We start from the raw sequence: 20,475 nt of genomic DNA on the forward strand, positions 1-20,475 counted from the left end.
CTGTTACCGTTGCGTGTGTGCTCGAAGCTATTTCCTTTAGATCCTGCAATTGCATCTTTTTGTTTCTTGTTTACACTAGTTTGGCAAAATGTACAAGAGTGAGCTTCTTATTCTATTTCCTGATTTAAAACATGGATTGTTTGATGCGAAAATTAAAAAACCTATGAAATCTTATTTGCATGCTGGTAGTAATATTAGTATGAACGCTTTGAACACCATTGTTGATAATGATATAGAAAGTTCTAAGCTTGGGGAAGCTGGTTTTCATGATATTTTTAGTCCCCCAAGCATTGAGGAGAAAATTTTCTTTGATGATACTTTGCCTCCTATTTGTGATGATAATGATAGTAGTCTTTTGGTACCACCTGTTATGGAGGATAAATTTGATTATGATTACAATATGCCTCCTACACTTGATGAAAATAATAATGATAGCTACTTTGTTGAATTTGCTCCTACTACAATTAATAAGAATAATTATGCCTATGTGGAGAGTAATAATTTTATGCATGAGACTCATGATAAGAATGCTTTATGTGATAGTTATATTGTTGAGTTTGCTCATGTTGCTACTGAAAGTTATTATGAGAGAGGAAAATATGGTTGTAGAAATTTTCATGTTACTAAAACACCTCTCTATGTGCTGAAATTTTTGAAGCTATACTTGTTTTATCTTCCTATGCTTGTTACTTTTCTCTTCATGAACTTGTTTATTTACAAGATTCCTATGCATAGGAAGAATGTTAGACTTAAATATGTTTTTAAATTTGCCTCTTGATGCTCTCTTTTGCTTCACATACTATCTTTTGCGAGTGCATCATTAAAACTGTTGAGCCCATCTTAACGGCTATAAAGAAAGAACTTCTTGGGAGATAACCCATGTGTTATTTTGCTACAGTACTTTGTTTTATATTTGTGTCTTGGAAGTTGTTTACTACTGTAGCAACCTCTCCTTATCTTAGTTTTATGTTTTGTTGTGCCAAGTAAAGTCTCTATGGTAAAGTTGATGCTAGATTTGGATTGCTGCGCGTAAACAAGCATTGCCGTCTCGTCACGAATCTGGGTCTAATTCTCCGTAGGTAACTCAGAAAATTATGCCAATTTACGTGAGTGTTCCTCGATATGTACGCAACTTTCATTAGTTTTGAGTTTTTCATTTGAGCAAGTCCGGTGCCATTTTAAAATTCGTCTTTACTGGACCGTTCGTTTTTGACAGATTCTGCCTTTTATTTCGCATTGCTTCTTTCGCCGTGTTGGGTGGATTTCTTTGTTCCATTACCTTCCAAGTAGCTTTGAGCAATGTCCAAGTGTTAAGAATGATTGTGTCACCTCCGAACATGTGAGTTTTTGATTATGCACTAACCCTCTAATGAGTTTGCTTAAAGTTTGGTGTGGAAGAAGTTTTCAAGGGTCAAGAGAGGAGGATGATATACTATGATCAAGGAGAGTGAAAGTTCTAAGCTTGGGGATGCCCCGGTGGTTCACCCCTCGCATATTCTAAGAAGACTCATGCGTCTAAGCTTGGGGATGCCCAAGGCATCCCCTTCTTCATCGACAAATTATCGTGTTCCTTCTCTTGAAACTATATTTTTATTCAGCCACATCTTATGTACTTTACTTGGAGCGTCTGTTTGTTTGTTTCTATTTTTGTTTGTGTTTGAATAAATTGGATTACATCATGCTTGTGTGGGAGAGATACACGCTCCGTCGGTTCATATGAACACATGTGTTCTTAGCTCATAATATTCATGGCGAAGTTTCCTCTTCGTTAAATTGTTATATGGTTGGAATTGGAAAATGATACATGTAGTAAATTGCTATAATGTCTTGGGTAATGTGATACTTGGCAATTTTTGTGCTCATGTTTAAGCTCTTGCATCATATACTTTGCACCTATTAGTGAAGAATACATAGAGCATGCTAAAATTTTGTTTGCATAATTGGTCTCTCTAAAGTCTAAATAATTTCTAGTATTGAGTTTTGAACAACAAGGAAGACGGTGTAGAGTCTTATAATGTTTTCAATATATCTTTTATGTGAGTTTTGCTGCACCGGTTCATCCTTGTGTTTGTTTCAAATAAGCCTTGCTAGCCTAAACCTTGTATCGAGAGGGAATACTTCTCATGCATCCAAAATACTTGAGCCAACCACTATGCCATTTGTGTCCACCATACCTACCTATACTACATGGTATTTTCCCGCCATTCCAAAGTAAATTGCTTGAGTGCTACCTTTAAAATTCCATCATTCACCTTTGCAATATATAGCTCATGGGACAAATAGCTTAAAAACTATTGTGGTATTGAATATGTAATTATGCACTTTATCTCTTATTAAGTTGCTTGTTGTGCGATAACCATGTTTACTCGGGGAACGCCATCAACTCATTGTTGAATTTCATGTGAGTTGCTATGCATGTTCGTCTTGTCTGAAGTAAGGGCGATCTACACCGAGTTGAATGGTTTGAGCATGCATATTGTGAGAGAAGAACATTGGGCCGCTAACTACAGCCATGCTTCATGGTGGAAGTTTCAGCTTTGGACAAATATCCTCAAGTCTCTAATGAGAAAAGAATTAATTGTTGTCAAATGCTTAAAGCATTAAAAGAGGAGTCCATTATCTCGTTGTCTATGTTGTCCCGTATGGATGTCTAAGTTGAGAATAATCAAAAGCGAGAAATCCAAATGCGAGCTTTCTCCTTAGACCTTTGTACAAAGCGCATAGAGGTACCCCTTTGTGAAACTTGGTTAAAGCATATGTATTGCGGTGATAATCCGGTAGTCCAAGCTAATTAGGACAAGGTGCGGGCACTATTGGTACACTATGCATGAGGCTTGCAACTTATAAGATATAATTTACATGATGCATATGCTTTATTACTACCGTTGACAAAATTGTTTCATGTTTTCAAAATCAAAGCTCTAGCACAAATATAGCAATCGATGCTTTTCCTCTATGAGGACCATTCTTTTACTTTCAATGTTGAGTCGCTTCACCTATTTCTCTCCACCTCAAGAAGCAAACACTTGTGTGAACTGTGCATTGATTCCTACATACTTGCTTATTGCACTTATTATATTACTCTATGTTGACAATATCCATGAGATATACATGTTATAAGTTGAAAGCAACCGCTGAAACTTCATCTTCCTTTGTGTTGCTTCAATACCTTTACTTTGAATTATTACTTTATGAGTTAACTCTTATGCAAGACTTATTGATACTTGTCTTGAAGTGCTATTCATGAAAAGTCTTTGCTTTATGATTCAGTTGTTTACTCATGTCATACATATTGTTTTGATCGCTGCATTCACTACATATGCTTTACAAATAGTATGATCAAGATTATGATGGCATGTCACTCCAGAAATTATCTGTGTTATCGTTTTACCTGCTCGGGACGAGCAGAACTAAGCTTGGGGATGCCGATACGTCTCCAACGTATCGATAATTTCTTGTGTTCCATGCCATATTATTGATGTTATCTACATGTTATATGCACACTTTATGTCATATTCGTGCATTTTCCGGAACTAACCTATTAACAAGATGCCGAAGTGCCAGCTCTCGTTTTCTCGCCGTTTTTGGTTTCGTAAATCCTAGTAACGAAATATTCTCGAATCGGACGAAATCAACGCCTGTGTTCCTATTTTACCCGGAAGCATCCGTAACACACGAGAACCGCCGGAGAAGGGGGCAGGGCCACCACACCACACCCCGACGCGGCCAAGGGGGGCGCGCCCCTAGGGTGTGGGCCCCCGTAAGCCCTCCTGCGCCGCCTCTCCGCCTATATAAAGCCCCTGACCTAAAAACCCCGGGGCGTTCGACGAAAACCACAAAAACCTTCCAGAGCCGCCGCCATCGCGAAGCCAAGATCTGGGGGACAGGAGTCTCTGTTCCGGCACCCTACCGGAGCGGGGAAGTGCCCCCGGAAGGCTTCTCCATCGACACCGCTGCCATCTCCACCGCCATCTTCATCACCGCCGCTGCTCCCATGAGGAGGGAGTAGTTCTCCATCGAGGCTCTGGGCCGTACCGGTAGCTATGTGGTTCATCTCTCTCCTATGTGCTTCAATACAATAATCTCATGAGCTGCCTTACATGATTGAGATTCATATGATGATGCTTGTAATCTAGATGTCATTATGCTAGTCAAGTGAGTTTTACTTATGTGATCTCCGGAGACTCCTTGTCCCACGTGTGTAAAGGTGACAAGTGTGTGCACCGTGTGGGTCTCTTAGGCCATATTTCACAGTAATACTTATTCACCGTTGAATGGCATAGTGAGGTGCTTATTTATATCTCTTTATGATTGCAATGTGTTTGTATCACAATTTATCTATGTGCTACTCTAGTGATGTGTTATTAAAGTAGTTTTATTCCTCCCGCACGTGTGCAAAGGTGACAAGTGTGTGCACCGTGTTAGTACTTGGTTTATGCTATGATCATGATCTCTTGTAGATTGCGAAGTTAACTATTGCTATGATAATATTGATGTGATCTATTCCTCCTACATATGCATGAAGGTGACAAGTGTGCATGCTATGTTAGTACTTGGTTTAGTCTTTTGATCTATCTTACACTAAAGGTTACTAAAATATGAGCATTATTGTGGAGCTTGTTAACTCCGGCATTGAGGGTTCGTGTAATCCTACGCAATGTGTTCATCATCCAACAAAAGCGTAGAGTATGCATTTATCTATTCTGTTATGTGATCAATGTTGAGAGTGTCCACTAGTGAAAGTGTAATCCCTAGGCCTTGTTCCTAAATATCGCTATCGCTGCTTGTTTACTGTTTTATCGCGTTACTACTCGCTGCATTACTACTACTTGTTTACTCGTCCCGGGCAAAGCACTCGTTCGGTGCCGTTGCTACTACTTATTCATACCACCCGTATTTCACTATCTCTTCGCCGAACTAGTGCACCTATTAGGTGTGTTGGGGACACAAGAGACTTCTTGCTTTGTGGTTGCAGTGGTTGCATGAGAGGGATATCTTTGACCTCTTCCTCCCCGAGTTCGATAAACCTTGGGTATCCACTTAAGGGAAACTTGCTGCTGTTCTACAAACCTCTGCTCTTGGAGGCCCAACACTGTCTACAAGAATAGAAGCTCCCGTAGACATCAAGGTGCCAAAAAAAACTCCAAGAAAAGAAAGTTTTATAGTACATAGAGGATGACATGCGGGTCCCATTTAGCAGCAGCGGTATCACCGTTTGAGAGGCGGCAGGGGATCGAAAGAAAAAGGCAAGTGACCAAATTTGAGGTGCCAAAAAACTCCAAGAAAAGAAAGTTTTATAGTACATAGAGGATGACATGCGGGTCCCATTTAGCAGCAGCGGTATCACCGTTTGAGAGGCGGCAGGGATCGAAAGAAAAAGGTAAGTGACCAAATATGAGGTGCCAAAAATAATTCAAGAAAAGAAAGTTTTATAGTACATAGAGGATGACATGCGGGTCCCGACTAGCAGCAGAGCTATCACCGTTTGAGAGGCGGCAGGGGATCGAAAGAAAAAGGCAAGTGACCAAATATGAGGTGCCAAAAAAACTCCAAGAAAAGAAAGTTGATTGCACATAGAGGATGACATGCGGGTCCCATTTAGCAGGCAGCGGTCTCAACGTTTCCAAGGCGGCAAGGGATCAAAAGAAAAAGGAAGTAGCCGTAAATCGGGGGTCAAAAAATCCAAGAATAGAAAGAATTTTGGTTCATAGAGGATGACATGCGGGACCCATGATCCCGCATCGTAAACGGCTCGATCGGAGAACGTTGAACGAGATGGCGCGATCGAGAAAAAAACAATGCCGCAGAGGCTGCCATCTCGGGCCCTACATCCCTCGGCGGTGCGGATTTGCGTTGACTCGGCCGGCGAACCCGAGAATTCGCGATGCACCATGTCCCGGGCCACCATACGCGACGTTTTGGCCGCTTTCGTCGGGCTAGGTGGCCTCAAAAACGAGAAAAAAAAAGTTTTGACATGCACCACGGAGGGACCAAAATCGTCGGCCATGGTACACCAGCAACCACGGCGCGACTTCAACTTCGTCGGCCATGGCAACTTTTCTTGTAGTGCTCGGTGTTAAGTTGGGGCAAAGTATTGTGATTGTGTTGTGCAGGTTCCACGTTGGCGCCGGATTCCCTGGTGTTGCGCCGCACTACACTCCTCCACCAACAACCTTCACGTGGCCTTCATCTCCTACTGGTTCGATAACCTTGGTTTCTTTCTGAGGGAAAACTTGCTGTTGTGCGCATCACACCTTCCTCTTGGGGTTCCCAACGGACGTGTGCATCACGCGCCATCACTTACTATGGGAAAAATTGATGATGTGCTCATCACACCTTCCTCTTGGGGTTTCCCAAACGCTTCCACAACAACGCCCTCGATGCAACCTGCCCACCGGATGCATGCCGTCTTGATGGTGTTCCATCGGCCTTGGAGCGAGCGGTAGGAGCGGGTCGGAGTAGTAGAGAGAGGCGGCATCAATTGGAACAATTTATCCTTGATGCGCAGCCAATATCTCTTGCCGGTTTGGTCGGTGCCGGTCACGGCATCCATCGAAACCGCCTCCCAAGCACGGATCAAGGTCACGTCTTCGAATTCGGAGTAGTTGCCGGTCCGAATCGCTCTCCCCTTTTCCTTGGCCACCACCCCATCGAACGCCCCTCCTCGATATCTTCCAATTCATCTTCTCCCTCGCCGTCGTCATCTTATTCTTCCTCAAACTCTACGCCTCCGAGCCCCTCCTCCAATCCGTCGTTGTAGTCACTGTAGTCCGCAAGCGGCGGCGTGTCGACGTCCACGGCAGCATCATTGAGCATGTCAACGTACGCCTCCGGCGCATCATCAACCGCGGGACTTTCATCGACCACCTTGCGCGCATCGGTCGGATCCGTCGGTGTAGGCACCAACACCGCTCGTCAAGGCAGCCGGCCGACGCCATCTTTGTCGTCGGTGGCTTCTTCGCAGCCTTCTTTGGGGCCGCCTTCTTCGGTGCCAGCGCCGCGGCCGCCACCTTGCTGCTCGGCCGCTTTACCCGCTTGGTTGGGACGGCAGGGGCAACTGCAGCGGGGAGTGCCGGGCCAGCGAGAAGCGTGGGGACGACGTGCTGCCCCAGCCGCTTCCGCTTTCCTGCAGTTGCAGCAGGGAGAGGCGTGGCGACCACGGCGCCTTCGGTGGTGATTACCACGGCGGCGCTGGATCCAGATGCGGTCACTGCAGCTGGTCCGCGTGGTGCGGCTTTGCCCGGGAGTGGCGAAGATGGGTGGGGGCGGCGGAATCGGGAGCGGCGGGTGGAGCGGAAGCGGGAAAGGGACGAGCTGAAACTTCCTTCGCACCAAGGGGGAAATGGATGGAGGACAGCCTCGCACAGCCCCTCCGACCCGGTAACTTGGGGGTCACGCAGCGTGAATCAGGGCGGCCCGAATTTTTTTAAAAAAATAGGGGTCCGGTGCGGAATCTGAACGATCCTTTTTTTACTCTTTAAATTAAAAACCGGCGGTTATTATGTGGATAAAGGTCGGATGGGGATCCGCTAGAGATGCTCTTGGAGCTGTAGCATGTTCTAGCGGGACGACAGCTCATTGAAAACGAACTACACCGTGCATGTGATCGATCGGTTTCTCTGTTACCAGTAGACGGTCTACCGTCTGCGCTGCTCATATCGTAGACATACACAAGTTGTCTCTAACAATTACAACATAAAGTATAAAAGAAACGAGTAAATATTTGAGGTCTTCAAATTCTTCTTCTTTCATGACATAATTATAATTTTACGTTTTAGAAGGCAGCTGAATGTAGATATACGAAACAACAAATCTGTAAATACCAGCGGGGTTTCTCCTATAATTTTAATCTAAGCCGCAAAATCAACACTACGTGCGTGTGCGTAACCATTAAAGTACTCAATCAACATCGACAAACTACAAATAAAGTATATATTGGTAGCACGCAAGGATAGATCTCATATTTCATTTATTGCAACCACAACCACCTACCACTACTAGAGGGATCATGATGAGTAGAGGGATCATGGCTAGATATTTGAAATCCACGACAGACGACATAATTCAAAATAATTGATATAGTAACATGTCTATGTCAAAAATGGAAACAAGGGTGCTTGATCGTCCGTTGTTCTGCCTTTTGAATCAGGACATAATCACCCGTTGTTTCATGGATCGCTATACTCGATGGATAAATAAAGATGATCAGGTTGTCGATGGGACAAGAAAAATAGGATACCCTAATGTAGTATTTATACTAGACATTTCTATTTTTAATATACACCTTTTATGTAGTGTATTCTTATAAATGTTTCCAAAATTTATCAACAATTTTTAAGTGATACACCTCGTTGTATATCACAAGTTAAACCACATACAAAATTAAAGTATAACTATATTTGAGAAATATTCCATTTAAATTATTTTGTCAAAAAAATTCCTAAACTAAACAACTTTGTTTTTTCTTCCGAGAGACATCAACTCCATTATTATTTGGAGAGAGTGAAAAGTATTCTTTATGTTAGAAAAGGCCTGGAGATGACAAATTACACCCATTTATATAATATCTTGTGGGCGTAGCATAATGTGTGTGTATATATATTTATGTATTTTAGTATATTCCAATATCTTTAAAGGGGCATATACAATGTATGACTTTAACGAGAAACCTAAGAAGAGGGCGGTGTTCTTGCATATATAAAATTCTAGAGGGTGTGATATATCAACAAATGGTTTTATCTCAAAAATGGCTGCATAGTACAATTGAAACTGATGGGTCACCGACTAACCATTAGAGCAAGTACAATAAGTCCTAGTCAGCTAGCTACAAGGATTAAAATAATATATTTGTGTCTAGTTGGAGGAGAGAGGAGTGCGTGTGGGCTCTTTCTTTTCTCACTCACTTACTAGGACTAGAACAACCCACCTTATATACCACTCCAAGTTTCTTCTAACTAGTAATGTGGGACTAAACTTTAGTCCCACCCTTTACCATTCCTACATAGATCAAGAAAATTTCAGAATTTGTATTGGGACATGGATTAAGGTCCAAGACCAAATTCTCATCGAGAGTCTTTTGCTCCTTCTTCCATCGATCAATTTTATTTCTTATTTTTCACCAACATTAAGTTGCCACAGCCACAGAAGAAGTGATTACTCGCTCGTTCATGCAGTAGGCACACACACACGTCTCCCGTTGCTATATACAAAGCACAGCGGCGACCCAGCAGCAGCAGGGGCAGGGGCTTCTGCCGCTCCAAACTCCGTGCTCCTGACGGGCATCTCGTGCACATCTGCAAAGACACGGGGAAGGAAGAAAACTTGGAATCAGCCTGGTTTCATGGCACAAACCGAAGTCACTCACCAGTCTGCAGGAAAAACAGTGGTGGCACTTGGAGCGGAGAATGAGATAGAGGCGTTGTGGATGGCTTACGTGGTGAACCCGTCCTGGTTATCGCCGATTTCCCGCGGCAGAAAGGAGCAGGGGGCACTTGCAGGCACTCAGGGTTTGGGCCCGCGGGCGCTGCGTACGAGATGAACCTTGTCCTGGGGCGTAGCGGCTTGCCGTGTCCGGTCGTCTGGGCAGAAGCCCCGGTGGTGGTGGCGACGGCGGCAGCGATGGAGAGGAGCAGCAGCGCGACGGTGAGCAGCAGGCGGCGGGAAGTGGTTGTCATGGCGGATATATTGCCGGATGCTGCGAGGTGCATGGAGTGGTGGCTTCGCTATTTGTAGGAGACGCTCCGGCGTGCGGAACTGCCTATGTAGTGCAGTACTTTATGTTCTAGCGGGACAGCAGGCTGGTGATCGTAGGTTTGGCAACGCCGATTTCCTCCTACCTAGCAAAGGTGGCTAGTCTACAGAGTCTGTCTGGGTCGACATTGAATGGATAGAGGATTTGCAGCATGATCAAAGCACATGATTTTCTCTGTTAATAATTACCTTTACCTAGCAAAGGTGGCTAGTCTACAGAAATAACTACACTTAAATCTGGCAAAGGTGGCTAGTCTACAGAAACACCGAGGTTAAATTCATGCTGCCTCCATCGAGTCGTCTTTCCGCGGTGAGAATTCTACCATCTGCATTCCTGTTCCTGCAACAGCGATATGGTATTTCCCCCTCCTACTGACAAGAAAACCAACAAACCACCGTGAGAAAGTAGAAAAGATGGAAACATTACAAAGAACATTCAACCTCGAAAAAAAAATTACAGAGAACATGCACAAATTTCCCAAGAAAAAAACAAACACCAACACTGGGAAGCCTCACCGGTCATGGTGAACATCTAGAGTTTCTGGCTCAGGCACGCTGATGATGACATGGGAATGCTCCATGAATTTGCCGGATGGATCCATCTTCCAGCATCTGATTCTGTCAAGTCCAGTAAAGAAAGCCCAAACACCATCCGTCCAGATACCTGACGGGAAACATGCAGATGCTTGCATCACCACTTTATAATAACAGCTGGGAAATAGTTAGGCTGAATATTGTACTACTAGGCAGTGATATAAGCAGGTGACATACAAACCTTTAACTGCTGAAATGTGAGCCGACAGAATAGTTTCGTCCAAGGTTCATTTTTCGAATTAGTTTCACATATGAGTTATTTTTGTCGAATTTGCCACCATGTTCTGCACTCGGCCACTCTATGGATGGCTAGCCTGTCTGGGTCGACAATGAATTAACAGAGGATTTGCAGCATGTTCAAAGCACATGATTTTCTCTGTTTAATGCAAGCCTTTGAAGGCAAGTTAGTTCTCAAGAGATCGGTATCTCCATTCATTCATGACACCTCACAGAAGTAATCGATGTTGACAAATGATGTGTTTGTGTGTGTTTGACTCAAATTTGTGTTGAACTTGGTTGTGTGGAATTATCCTTTTGCATTTGAACTATGTCATGAATTTGAACTATGCTATCTAGGTTGAGATTTGGAGATTTTAGAGCTATTTATTGGTCTTTTTATTTTAACTTGTTTGATCTTGTTGATCATTGTTGGTTGTGACGAAACCTGTTTGCACTGCTGCCGCCCGCTGCATATTAGCACTATCGGTGGGAGAGCATTTTCTGCTCATTGCCGGGCGCTGTGTTTTAGCGCCTCTGATGGAGGACAAGCGGTCACCGCATGCTAAAAAGGGATCCAGCGCACCGTAAAACCATTTTTCGCGCTGCAATATAATCGTCTCTATTGAAGTTGCTCTTAGAACTGCGGTTTGTTCTAGCGGGACGGCAGCTCGTTGAAGACGAACTGGAGCTTGCATGTGATCTATCGATCAGTTTCACTGCTAACAGCGACCACGTCAACCTGTAATTAAGGGTGTGAGTGTGATATATAAATCGACGGGTATCTGGGCGCTTTGGCTAAGTAGAAATGACAATATTTTTAATGATAAAAATTGCTCTTTGTTGCAGGTCATCTACAGTATTCTCCGTTCGTGGTTACCTCTTCAACGCATGGAGAATCGAGACCTATTTACGGAGGTCTGTACACGGTTGGAGACTACGGCGAGGGATACTTTTTCCCTACATGGGCGTTATATGCTTCATCGTTCCGATATGTATTTCGCCTAGATTCCTTTTTAAGTTAGACTTTTTATGGACCAAATAAGACTCATAAACGGCTGTGTACACCCTGGTTGTGCAGAGGCTGGATGTAATTGCTTTCTCAAAGTAATAGAGCATCCTTTATAAAAAAAAAATATATATAAATCGACGGGTAGAGTTTGGCAGGATCTTGCAGAGCTCCGCTTCCTGGTACCAGCAGGATGGTGATCGTAGGTTTGGCAACGCCGATTTCTTGCTAGCTAGCAAAGATTAAACTGACCATGTTCTGCAGTCCGCCACTCTATATCTATGGATGGCTAGTCTACAGAGTCTGTCTCAGTCGATAATGAATGAACGGAGGATTTGCACCATGTTCAGACCAGGTGCTTTTCTCTGTTTAATGCAAGCCTTTCAAGGCAAGTTGGTGCTCAAGAGAACTATCCCCATTCATTCATGCCATCTCACAGAAATAACTACACTTCATTCTTTTTTAGGAAAAATAGATGTACAAATCATCTAAAAACCGGCCATGGTGTAGGTTCGGCAACACGAATTACTAGTGCAACTAAGCTAGGTTCGACTGACCATGTTCTGCACACTGCCACTCTATAGCTTGCCTAGCGGCTCTTCTTGTCTGACAATGAATGGAAGATTTTACAACATGTTATAGGCACCACAAAGCACATGCGTTGGGAATTTTTGGGTTTTCACACAAACCTCTGCCGGAAAGCTGGCACTCGAGATTTTACAACCAAAATTGCCTGACAGTATCTTAGTTCATCTCATCGCACAGAAAAAGAATTACACTTCTTCAGAATCACTAATCATCTCAAAATCCAGATGACACTCCCGAAGAAACTCCACAACACACCAGGCTAAATTCATGCTGCCTCCATCGAGTTGTCTTGCTGCGGTGAGAATTCAACCATCTGCATTCCTCTTCCTGCAACAACGATATGGTATTTCCCCCTCCCACTGACAAGGAAACCAACAAACCACCGTGAGAAAGTACAAAAGAAGGAAACATTACAGAGAACATGCACTTCCCAAGAAAAAACAAACACCAACACTGGGAAGCCTCACCGGTCATGGTAAACATCTAGAGTTTCTGGCTCGGGCACGCTGATGATGACATGGGAATGCTCCATGAATTTGCCGGATGGATCCATCTTCCAGCATCTTATTCTCTGGTCAAGTCCAGTAGAGAAAGCCCAGACTCCATCCGTCCAGATACCTGACGGGAAACATGCAGATGCTTGCATCACCACTTTACAATAACAGCTGGGAAATAGTTAGGCTGAATATTGTACTACAGTACTACTAGGCAATGATATACGCATGTGACATACAAACCTTTAACTGCTGAACTGTGAGCCGATGGAACCGCGTGTTGGCTTAGTATTGTAAGTGCACCATTGGCAGGCGAGTTTAGGCTTGCCTTGTTCATTGAGCAGCTCTGCTGTGGAGATCCTAACGTAAAAACAATACACTGGACGGCCTGATCATCGCCACCGCTAATGATGCAGTAAGACGACATGCCAGATGTAGGGCATGCTCGCTCCATCTCCGAAACGTGGAGGCAGTTAACGCCTGACTGGTGAACACCGGAAAATGTCTGCATTGGCTGCACCTCAGGTACATCACATGAATGGGTACTTGACATTGTGTCCTCAGTGGTTATGACCTCATTTTCCTCCAGTCCAGAAATTTCATGCGAACTTTCAGCAGCAACGCACGAGGCATTCAGATCCTTCTCCGTAGGGAGAAGTGTCTGTTTGCTATCCTTTTTCACAGAACTGTTTGCCAATGATCGCCACCGACGACGGCCACCTTGACTCCCTCTTCCTGTCTTGGGCCGCTTTTGGCAATCAATAACCATGTGTGGCTGAGTCTCAGACACGAGTTGCATAAAGCCGTGAATGGTGTCTGTTAGGTCCCAGAGAGTAATGGTACCATCTGTAGATCCGCTCACGATAATGTATCTATCTCCATTACCAGCATCATCTGAGAGCCAACGTGTGAATTTCATCATGCGTAACAAGAATACCAGCATAGTAAAAACAAAAGGAAAAGCAGGACTGACCTCCAGAGCAGGCACTAGAGGCATCGACAATGTGCCGTAGAACGAGAACTGGCGATGCCTGTGGAACCAACAAGGCAACATCAAACCTGTACACAGAGAAAAGGAACAGCTAACTGAAACTGCTAATAGTAGTACAGACAGGAAGTTCATTTCAGAAATTTCATGGTGTCTACCATAACCGAGAAGGCAAAAGAAGAGCACGGAGAATAACTGTTGCATCCGAGCAAGCAACAACAGCAAAACATACTGTCAGCCTGTCACATCAAAGAGCTTAAGATTAGATTACCCTCATTTTGTTGCAAAAGATGTAAGGAAGGTACCCTAGACAAGTATCATATCTTACTTAGCAGCCGGATGTTTCAACAGGAATGCTGTAACAGAAAGGTAACGCCAATCATTTTCCATCTGATCCATAATAGCCAGATTGGGTTGTGCAGAGGAATTTCCTTCCTCGAAGTTTTGTTTTACATGACCAGCTTTCAGCCTATTGGTGGTAAGCTTTGGTGGCATGTGGGTAGATAGCCACTGAAATGTAACTGCTGAATCACCACTATCAGAGCATTCCGAGCTTTGCTTGCTGTCTAAATCTAGACCACCTGAACAGACCTGTCTGTTCTCTGCAATTCTAGGTTGCAGAATCCAAGTTGTCAGAACTTGCTTTGATCCAACAGATATCAATAAGAAAGTGGTTTCCTCATTTTCAACCAAAATGTTGCGAGAACTTCCATTAGAGTTGCACGATTTATCTATTAATGTGTAAGTCTTCGTGATGAAGCACGTATCTCTCACAGCTGACCCACCAACATGCTCCCCCAGCATCTTGGATGAACACCATCGTCCAGCATTACTAGCCGAATACCTGTAATAAACATCAAGAACAAATATATCCTCTCATTCATAAAAGAACCTGAAATGAACACATATATTTTGTAGACATTGCAACGCATTGTGAATAAGAAAGACATATATGTTCCATTAAACTTTGTTTGTTGTGTATCAATTATAAATTGTTTACCCTGTAAGTCGCACGGTTCCATCTTCACACCCCGTCGCAATCCACAAATTTGTGCTCTTCTCATGATGTGAATAGCTTGCTGGATCTATGAAGCACAGAGAATGCACTTCTCTTCCATGGAACTGTGTATGAAGAACTTGAGGAAGCAACTTCTTATCTTGAGCTGGTGCCCAGTGTCTGCGAACGTGGATACTATGGTCCTGCCAGGAAGTCAATTCACATGATGTGTGTAAAGTTTGGACAGAGCACCAGTAAAGAAAACGTTTTCATAAAACACTGTCAAAGCAAGGGCAACAAACCTTTACAAAGGCAAAACAGTTTTGATACTCAGGGACTGTCCCAAGATAATAAGAATAAGGGCGCCGCCATCCTCCGCAGGATATTTGAACCATCTATACAGTAATATTTTTCCCAAGTTAACAGATTAGCCCAACCATTTCCAAATTCAAACTTCCAACTGACAGGTTATTCAGAATGAGTTACCTTTGCATCATTTCCGAGATCCCAAATGACAAAATCTGCAGAGGTGAAACCTATTGCATAGGTACCAACCAATTGGGTATCAGAGACATGATCGGCATAGATGGATTGAATGGTGCCTAAATCTTTTAATTGTCTCATTCCAACAAATTCAACGTTGTTCGCATATCTCCCATACTTGAAGAAGCAAATACAGCCATCTCCCCCAGTCTAAAATAATGTTCAGCGGAGGGAGTGTATGTCAGGCTATGCTCATGAATTCAATAAATGGAACAACAACAAAAATCTGGACATACAGTGTGGATTTGGGCATCATCAGAAGTTGAGGTAGTTATATGAACACTTGTGACACTAGAAATACCATGAGCTCCTTTAAAACGGTCACAGAAAGTTATCTTCTGTTGTGCCCCACTGCTATCATGTGCGGCCAATGTTTTATGAAAAGGAAAGGCAACAATGTTACCCTTTTTGTCACCTGCTATAAGGATCTGCATGCAAAATAAGGAGTAAAGTTCCATATAACACATATATATGTAGTTTTTCTTACAGGGCTAACTGGATCTATGCCATTGCATATTTTAACCGGTTGGAGATATGCCATTACAAAAACCAGACTTAGGAAAATGCCGCTATATCTTCCTTATACACCTACCTATACCACTCAGTCCATTTACCAAACCATATACGGCAGTTATACTTATACATTCACATGCGGACACTTAGAAGAAAAAGAAAACTGGAGGTGGCCAACGTAGTCGGGCGTCGTTGGAGGCGCAGGCGCCAGTGGCTAACTATGTTACATGGTACGGGGATACGAATACGGGGATACGGATACAGCGATACGGGAAAACGGCATTTTCTGAAAAGTGACTTACGGGGATACGGTGAGTACATGTATAAATGCATGAAAAATTCAATAGTGCATTACAGATTAAATAAGGATAACGTGGAACAAAATATAAAATAGATATGCTAAGTTGAAAGGTCAAGCTTCCGAGGGTTCATCAAGCTTCAGATGCTTCAGACGCAAGTTGTTATGCACAAGCACCAAATCCTCAGCTCCTTTGGTAGTCAGCATATTTCTCTTCCAGCTACGGATAAAAGAATATGCCACCGGACTCAAAGAGGATGATCCATCAGCGGTATTACTCTCAGAACTAGTCCCAGAACAAGCAATAAAGGATTGACTGTTCGACCTAGACGCCATTCCCTAACAATGAGAAAAATCAATAAATAGATGCCTTTCGTTCTCTCCTAAATCCCAATCCATAGCATGGAGGAAAACACAGAGTTTGGAGCAAGGGCTTGAATCTTACTTGCGTACAGATTCTCCAAGCTGGACAAATGAGGAAGACCAAAAAATCAGCGAGGAGCTGCCGGCGGCGGCGAGAGGGAATTCCAGATGCACCAGAGTCCTAGCGATGTGGCAACTGCCTGGTGACGGCGAGAGGATTCCATACGGTTAGGTTTTATCTTCCATGGAGTAGGCCTTCTGATGGGCTTTGGATCGAGTGAAAACAAGCCTGTACGTATCCCTGATGTATCCCCGCGTGTCCCAGTCGTTTTCAGAATTTCTTTCTTTATTTTAAATAAGAAATAATGGGATACTTTGGGATACGCGTATCCGGTGCGTATCGGAGTGTATCCCCGTCCTGGTGCAGTATTTTGCACCGATACGGCACATCTCTGCCGTATCCCTGCAACGTAGGTGGCTAAAGCTCCCCTTCGCGCGCTGCATTGGCTTGAGGTGCCGCAACGGCTGCACCCGGCTGTAGGCGGGCAGGCTGTAGGAGGGCGCTGCCAGAGACCGGATTGTAGGTGGGCGATCCTGGAGGCACTGCCAGAGATGCAGCTGTAGGCAGGCGGGGCTGCCAGGGCTGGAGGCGCTGCCAGAGACGTGGCTGTAAGCGGACGGTACTTGTCAATCTGAGTCAAATTGTACTGCTGAATTGCTGGCGAATTTTTGTGTAAATGGTTTCGAAGTTTGTGGACAGAACTTCACATGTAAGTTTAAGGAACCATATGTGGCCAGAACTGACTCATATTACAACAGTAGACTCACATTCGTGTTTATGATTTTCTGTAAATTTTTCAGCTTTTTCTGACAATTACAATTTTTGGGCAAAATTTGACAAGTTTTTGGACATAACTTAAAATGTCAATTTAAGAGTGCATATATGCCCAGAATTGGCTCATATATGAACAGTAATCATATTACTGTTTTCGCTTTTCTGTATTTTTTAAGATTTTTCTGAGAAGTTCGAGCTTTTGTAAAATTTGAATTTTTTGGTGCCCGGAAGACCCAAAAGTGTTGCCGAAAGTTGCTCATAGGGGTAAATATGGTAACTACGGCAGTACACACTTAAATACATGTATGTTTTAAACAGTTAGACTCTTTAACTGGAGAAAATGTAATTGAGAAAATGTCTAGTTTCTGTAATGGCATTTCTCCAACCGGTGAAAATTGGAGTTGCATAGATCCAATTAACCCTTCTTTATATCAGATAAGAAATTTTATCAATAATCAGAGATCCTAGTCATAATTATTAAACATCTGGGGTTCAACATTTTCTAGATCAGCTCTTATCATGGTTTTGCATTCAGTTAGATATGCAACAAGTAAAAAAAGAGTTACCTCATCCTGAAGTGACACATCTAAACACATGATTCGAGCCCCAAAGGGAGACTCAAACACTGCTACAAGTGAAACTTCTTGAGATGCAGTGAGAGCATGGGCATTTGAGTAAAGTGCATTCCTTATGTTCCATAACTTAAGAACGCCTCTAGGATCAGCAGTGAAAATGTGGCTGCAAGGGAAAATAAAAAAGAAAGAGAAACCATTTAGAACAACAATTACCTTCTAATGAAAATATTAAGTACGAAATATTCCACGAACCTACATTCAAGTGACTTGCACCAATGTATTCCTAGTAATTGCCGATCCTTTTCAGCTGACCAGGTAAAAGATAAATCTACTTTAGGCTCATGATTGCCACTTGTTAAACGGACAATAGTAACATTTCCGTGGCCGTCTCCAAGGGCAACAATATCCTCCTTATCCAAAGAATCTGAGTGCACTGTCATGACATCCATGCATATAATTGGTGCTTTCTCAGTGACCTGAATAACCTCGGTCCATCTTACATCATTTGTATCAGAGAGGTCAGCATGATGCAGATATCCATTGTTTGTGGCAACATAAAGAACATTTTCTTGCACAAAGTGTAGGCACCGGACATATTCGCTTTTGCTGTGATAAACAAAATAAATGATCACTTAAACTGTCACTTAAACTTGAACTTGTAGATTAAGATGTAACACGGAAGCACACCATACCTATCCAGGGGACCATACTGTCCTGAAACTATAGGAGAAGATATCTCAAATACCTCAGACTCGTATTTCAGGCCATCTGGGACCACTTTTTCTTCCAGTATGTCATGGAAAGAGGAGTTACGTAGGTGGTGCACTTTGATTGCTGAATCAAACCCAGCGGTAATCAAAACTAGAGAGCTTGGATCATATAAACATCGCCATAAACCCCGGCCACTGTAATAGTAGAGGCAGTATATCAAATTAGGATTTACTAAGGGAAGCACTTCTTGCAAGTCAAGGTAGTCAAACTCCCTCATACTTAATCTGCTCGACTTACACTTTAACCAAGTGGATCTGCCCAACTTACATGTGTTCCTTGAACATTTTGATTAGCTTCCCATCCATGTCCCAAATGCAGCACGTACAATCCTCACCAGCAGTTATAACTATCTAAAAGGCAAGTTCAGTTGAAAACAGTAAGCTATATTTAGTCTACAATAACAGCTAGATAATTAAGTTACACTTTTCTCGCGGAAAAAGACCCTTCAAGCATTGAGAAGATGAATATCAAAGTGAGGCAAGCTTACAGAATCAGATATATAACAATCCCAAATTCTAGCACTGTGTCCAAAAAGCGTCAGTTTCGGTATAATGTCCACATTATCAACATTGGCTGCTTGATTCGTAAAATTCTGGGGCTGGCAACTTAACATCCACATGCGAGCACTACAATAATAACGAACCAATATTACAATAAGACAAGCATTTGAAGCAGAAGCTCCAGAAGCTACATACTTCAGCGAAAAAATCTGCCACAGATAATGCAGAGAACCAAACCTGCGATCATCAGAGACGGACATGAACTTCGATCCATCAGAGGACCAAGATATTCGAAATATAGAACCTTCATGCTCCTTGAGCCTTCCAATATGGACTGCCATGTATCGATTACCAGTAAAATGTACATTTTCACGGTTCTCAACAGAAGGAGCTCCCACCTCGTCCGTGCATAACAAGGAGGAACTCAGGGTCCAGGGTACCAATTTCCAAATAAGAATCTGCGAAACAGATACAATGGAATACAATCATGATTACATATATGCATAAAAAAGCAAGATTCTGACTCAACTTTTTGTTATACTAGATGTTAGAGCCTGGAAGGCTTGCCTCGTTTAAAATGGTTCCAGATGCCACGAGGAGGGACTTAACAGAGTCCCCCCACATTCTCATCGAGTACAGAAGGCACTTCTCTGCATCAAGGAAGTGCATCAGAACAAATTATCAATACAAGTTTCGGCGCGGAGGATGGAATTTGGATATTTTGGGGACAAGGGAATAGCAGGATGCTCGTCGAACCTGGCGAATTCACTCGTGTAACAAACGCATGATCCGTCAAATCCCACAGTGCCACCGAATTGTCACTGAGACCGATCGCGAGCAGCCCATCCACCTGCAACTCACGAAGGAGCCACCATTAGTGACAAGGGAGACAATGAAGCTTTCCAGCGTGAAAGCAAGGACTAGTAGTAGATGGGACTTGGGAGGGCCAAGCTCTCATTATAGTATACCTCCAGGAAGCAGGCGTCGAGCACCCAGTGGTCGAACCCCGGGAGCCTCTGCTCCAGCTCCAACCGCACGCCTACCGCCCCGCCGTCATCGCCCGCGTCTACGCGGAGCCTGAGAAGCTTCGCCCTCCTCTCGCCGAACACGGCGACAGTGAGCCCGTCGGCGCTGGAGCAATTGGGGGGGCCGCGGGGCTGGATGCCGTGGACGCGCACGCCGTCGAAGACCTTGAAGGAGGCGACGAAGCTGGCGGCGTCCACGTCGTAGACGAGCAGCTCCGACCCGGTCCCTGCGTGAACGCGCCGCGCGCGTAGGTGAGCGCGAGCGAGCGAGCGGGGGAAGAGGGTAGGGATGGGAGGGAGAGAGGGAGATACGTACCAGCGAGGAGGAGAGGGCGGGGGGAGGAGGGGAGGAAGGAGAGCGCGGAGACGTCGCCGAGGTAGGAGCCCAGCCGCAGGTGGTGGTCGCCGGCGGCCAT

The 20,475-nt window shown here is 43.9% G+C and overlaps 1 protein-coding gene across 1 annotated transcript; it reads right to left on the minus strand.

Moving 5' to 3' along the window:
* Positions 1–12,208: 12,208 nt before the first annotated feature.
* LOC124694389 (WD repeat-containing protein 6-like) lies at positions 12,209–20,475 on the minus strand. The gene is made up of 20 exons (XM_047227380.1): positions 20,376–20,475; positions 20,003–20,286; positions 19,791–19,884; positions 19,602–19,684; positions 19,272–19,492; positions 19,022–19,160; positions 18,802–18,884; positions 18,456–18,668; positions 18,016–18,369; positions 17,755–17,926; positions 15,416–15,607; positions 15,123–15,329; positions 14,939–15,031; positions 14,640–14,839; positions 13,968–14,483; positions 13,798–13,878; positions 13,625–13,710; positions 12,895–13,545; positions 12,625–12,775; positions 12,209–12,516 (listed from the first exon to the last, which is right to left on the minus strand). Exons 1-20 carry the CDS (start codon positions 20,473–20,475, stop codon positions 12,423–12,425), a joined length of 4,014 nt encoding a protein of 1,337 aa, XP_047083336.1. The 3' UTR covers positions 12,209–12,422.

This window comes from Lolium rigidum, chromosome 3 (genome assembly GCF_022539505.1).
Source record: "Lolium rigidum isolate FL_2022 chromosome 3, APGP_CSIRO_Lrig_0.1, whole genome shotgun sequence".
NCBI classification, from domain to species: Eukaryota; Viridiplantae; Streptophyta; class Magnoliopsida; order Poales; family Poaceae; genus Lolium; species Lolium rigidum.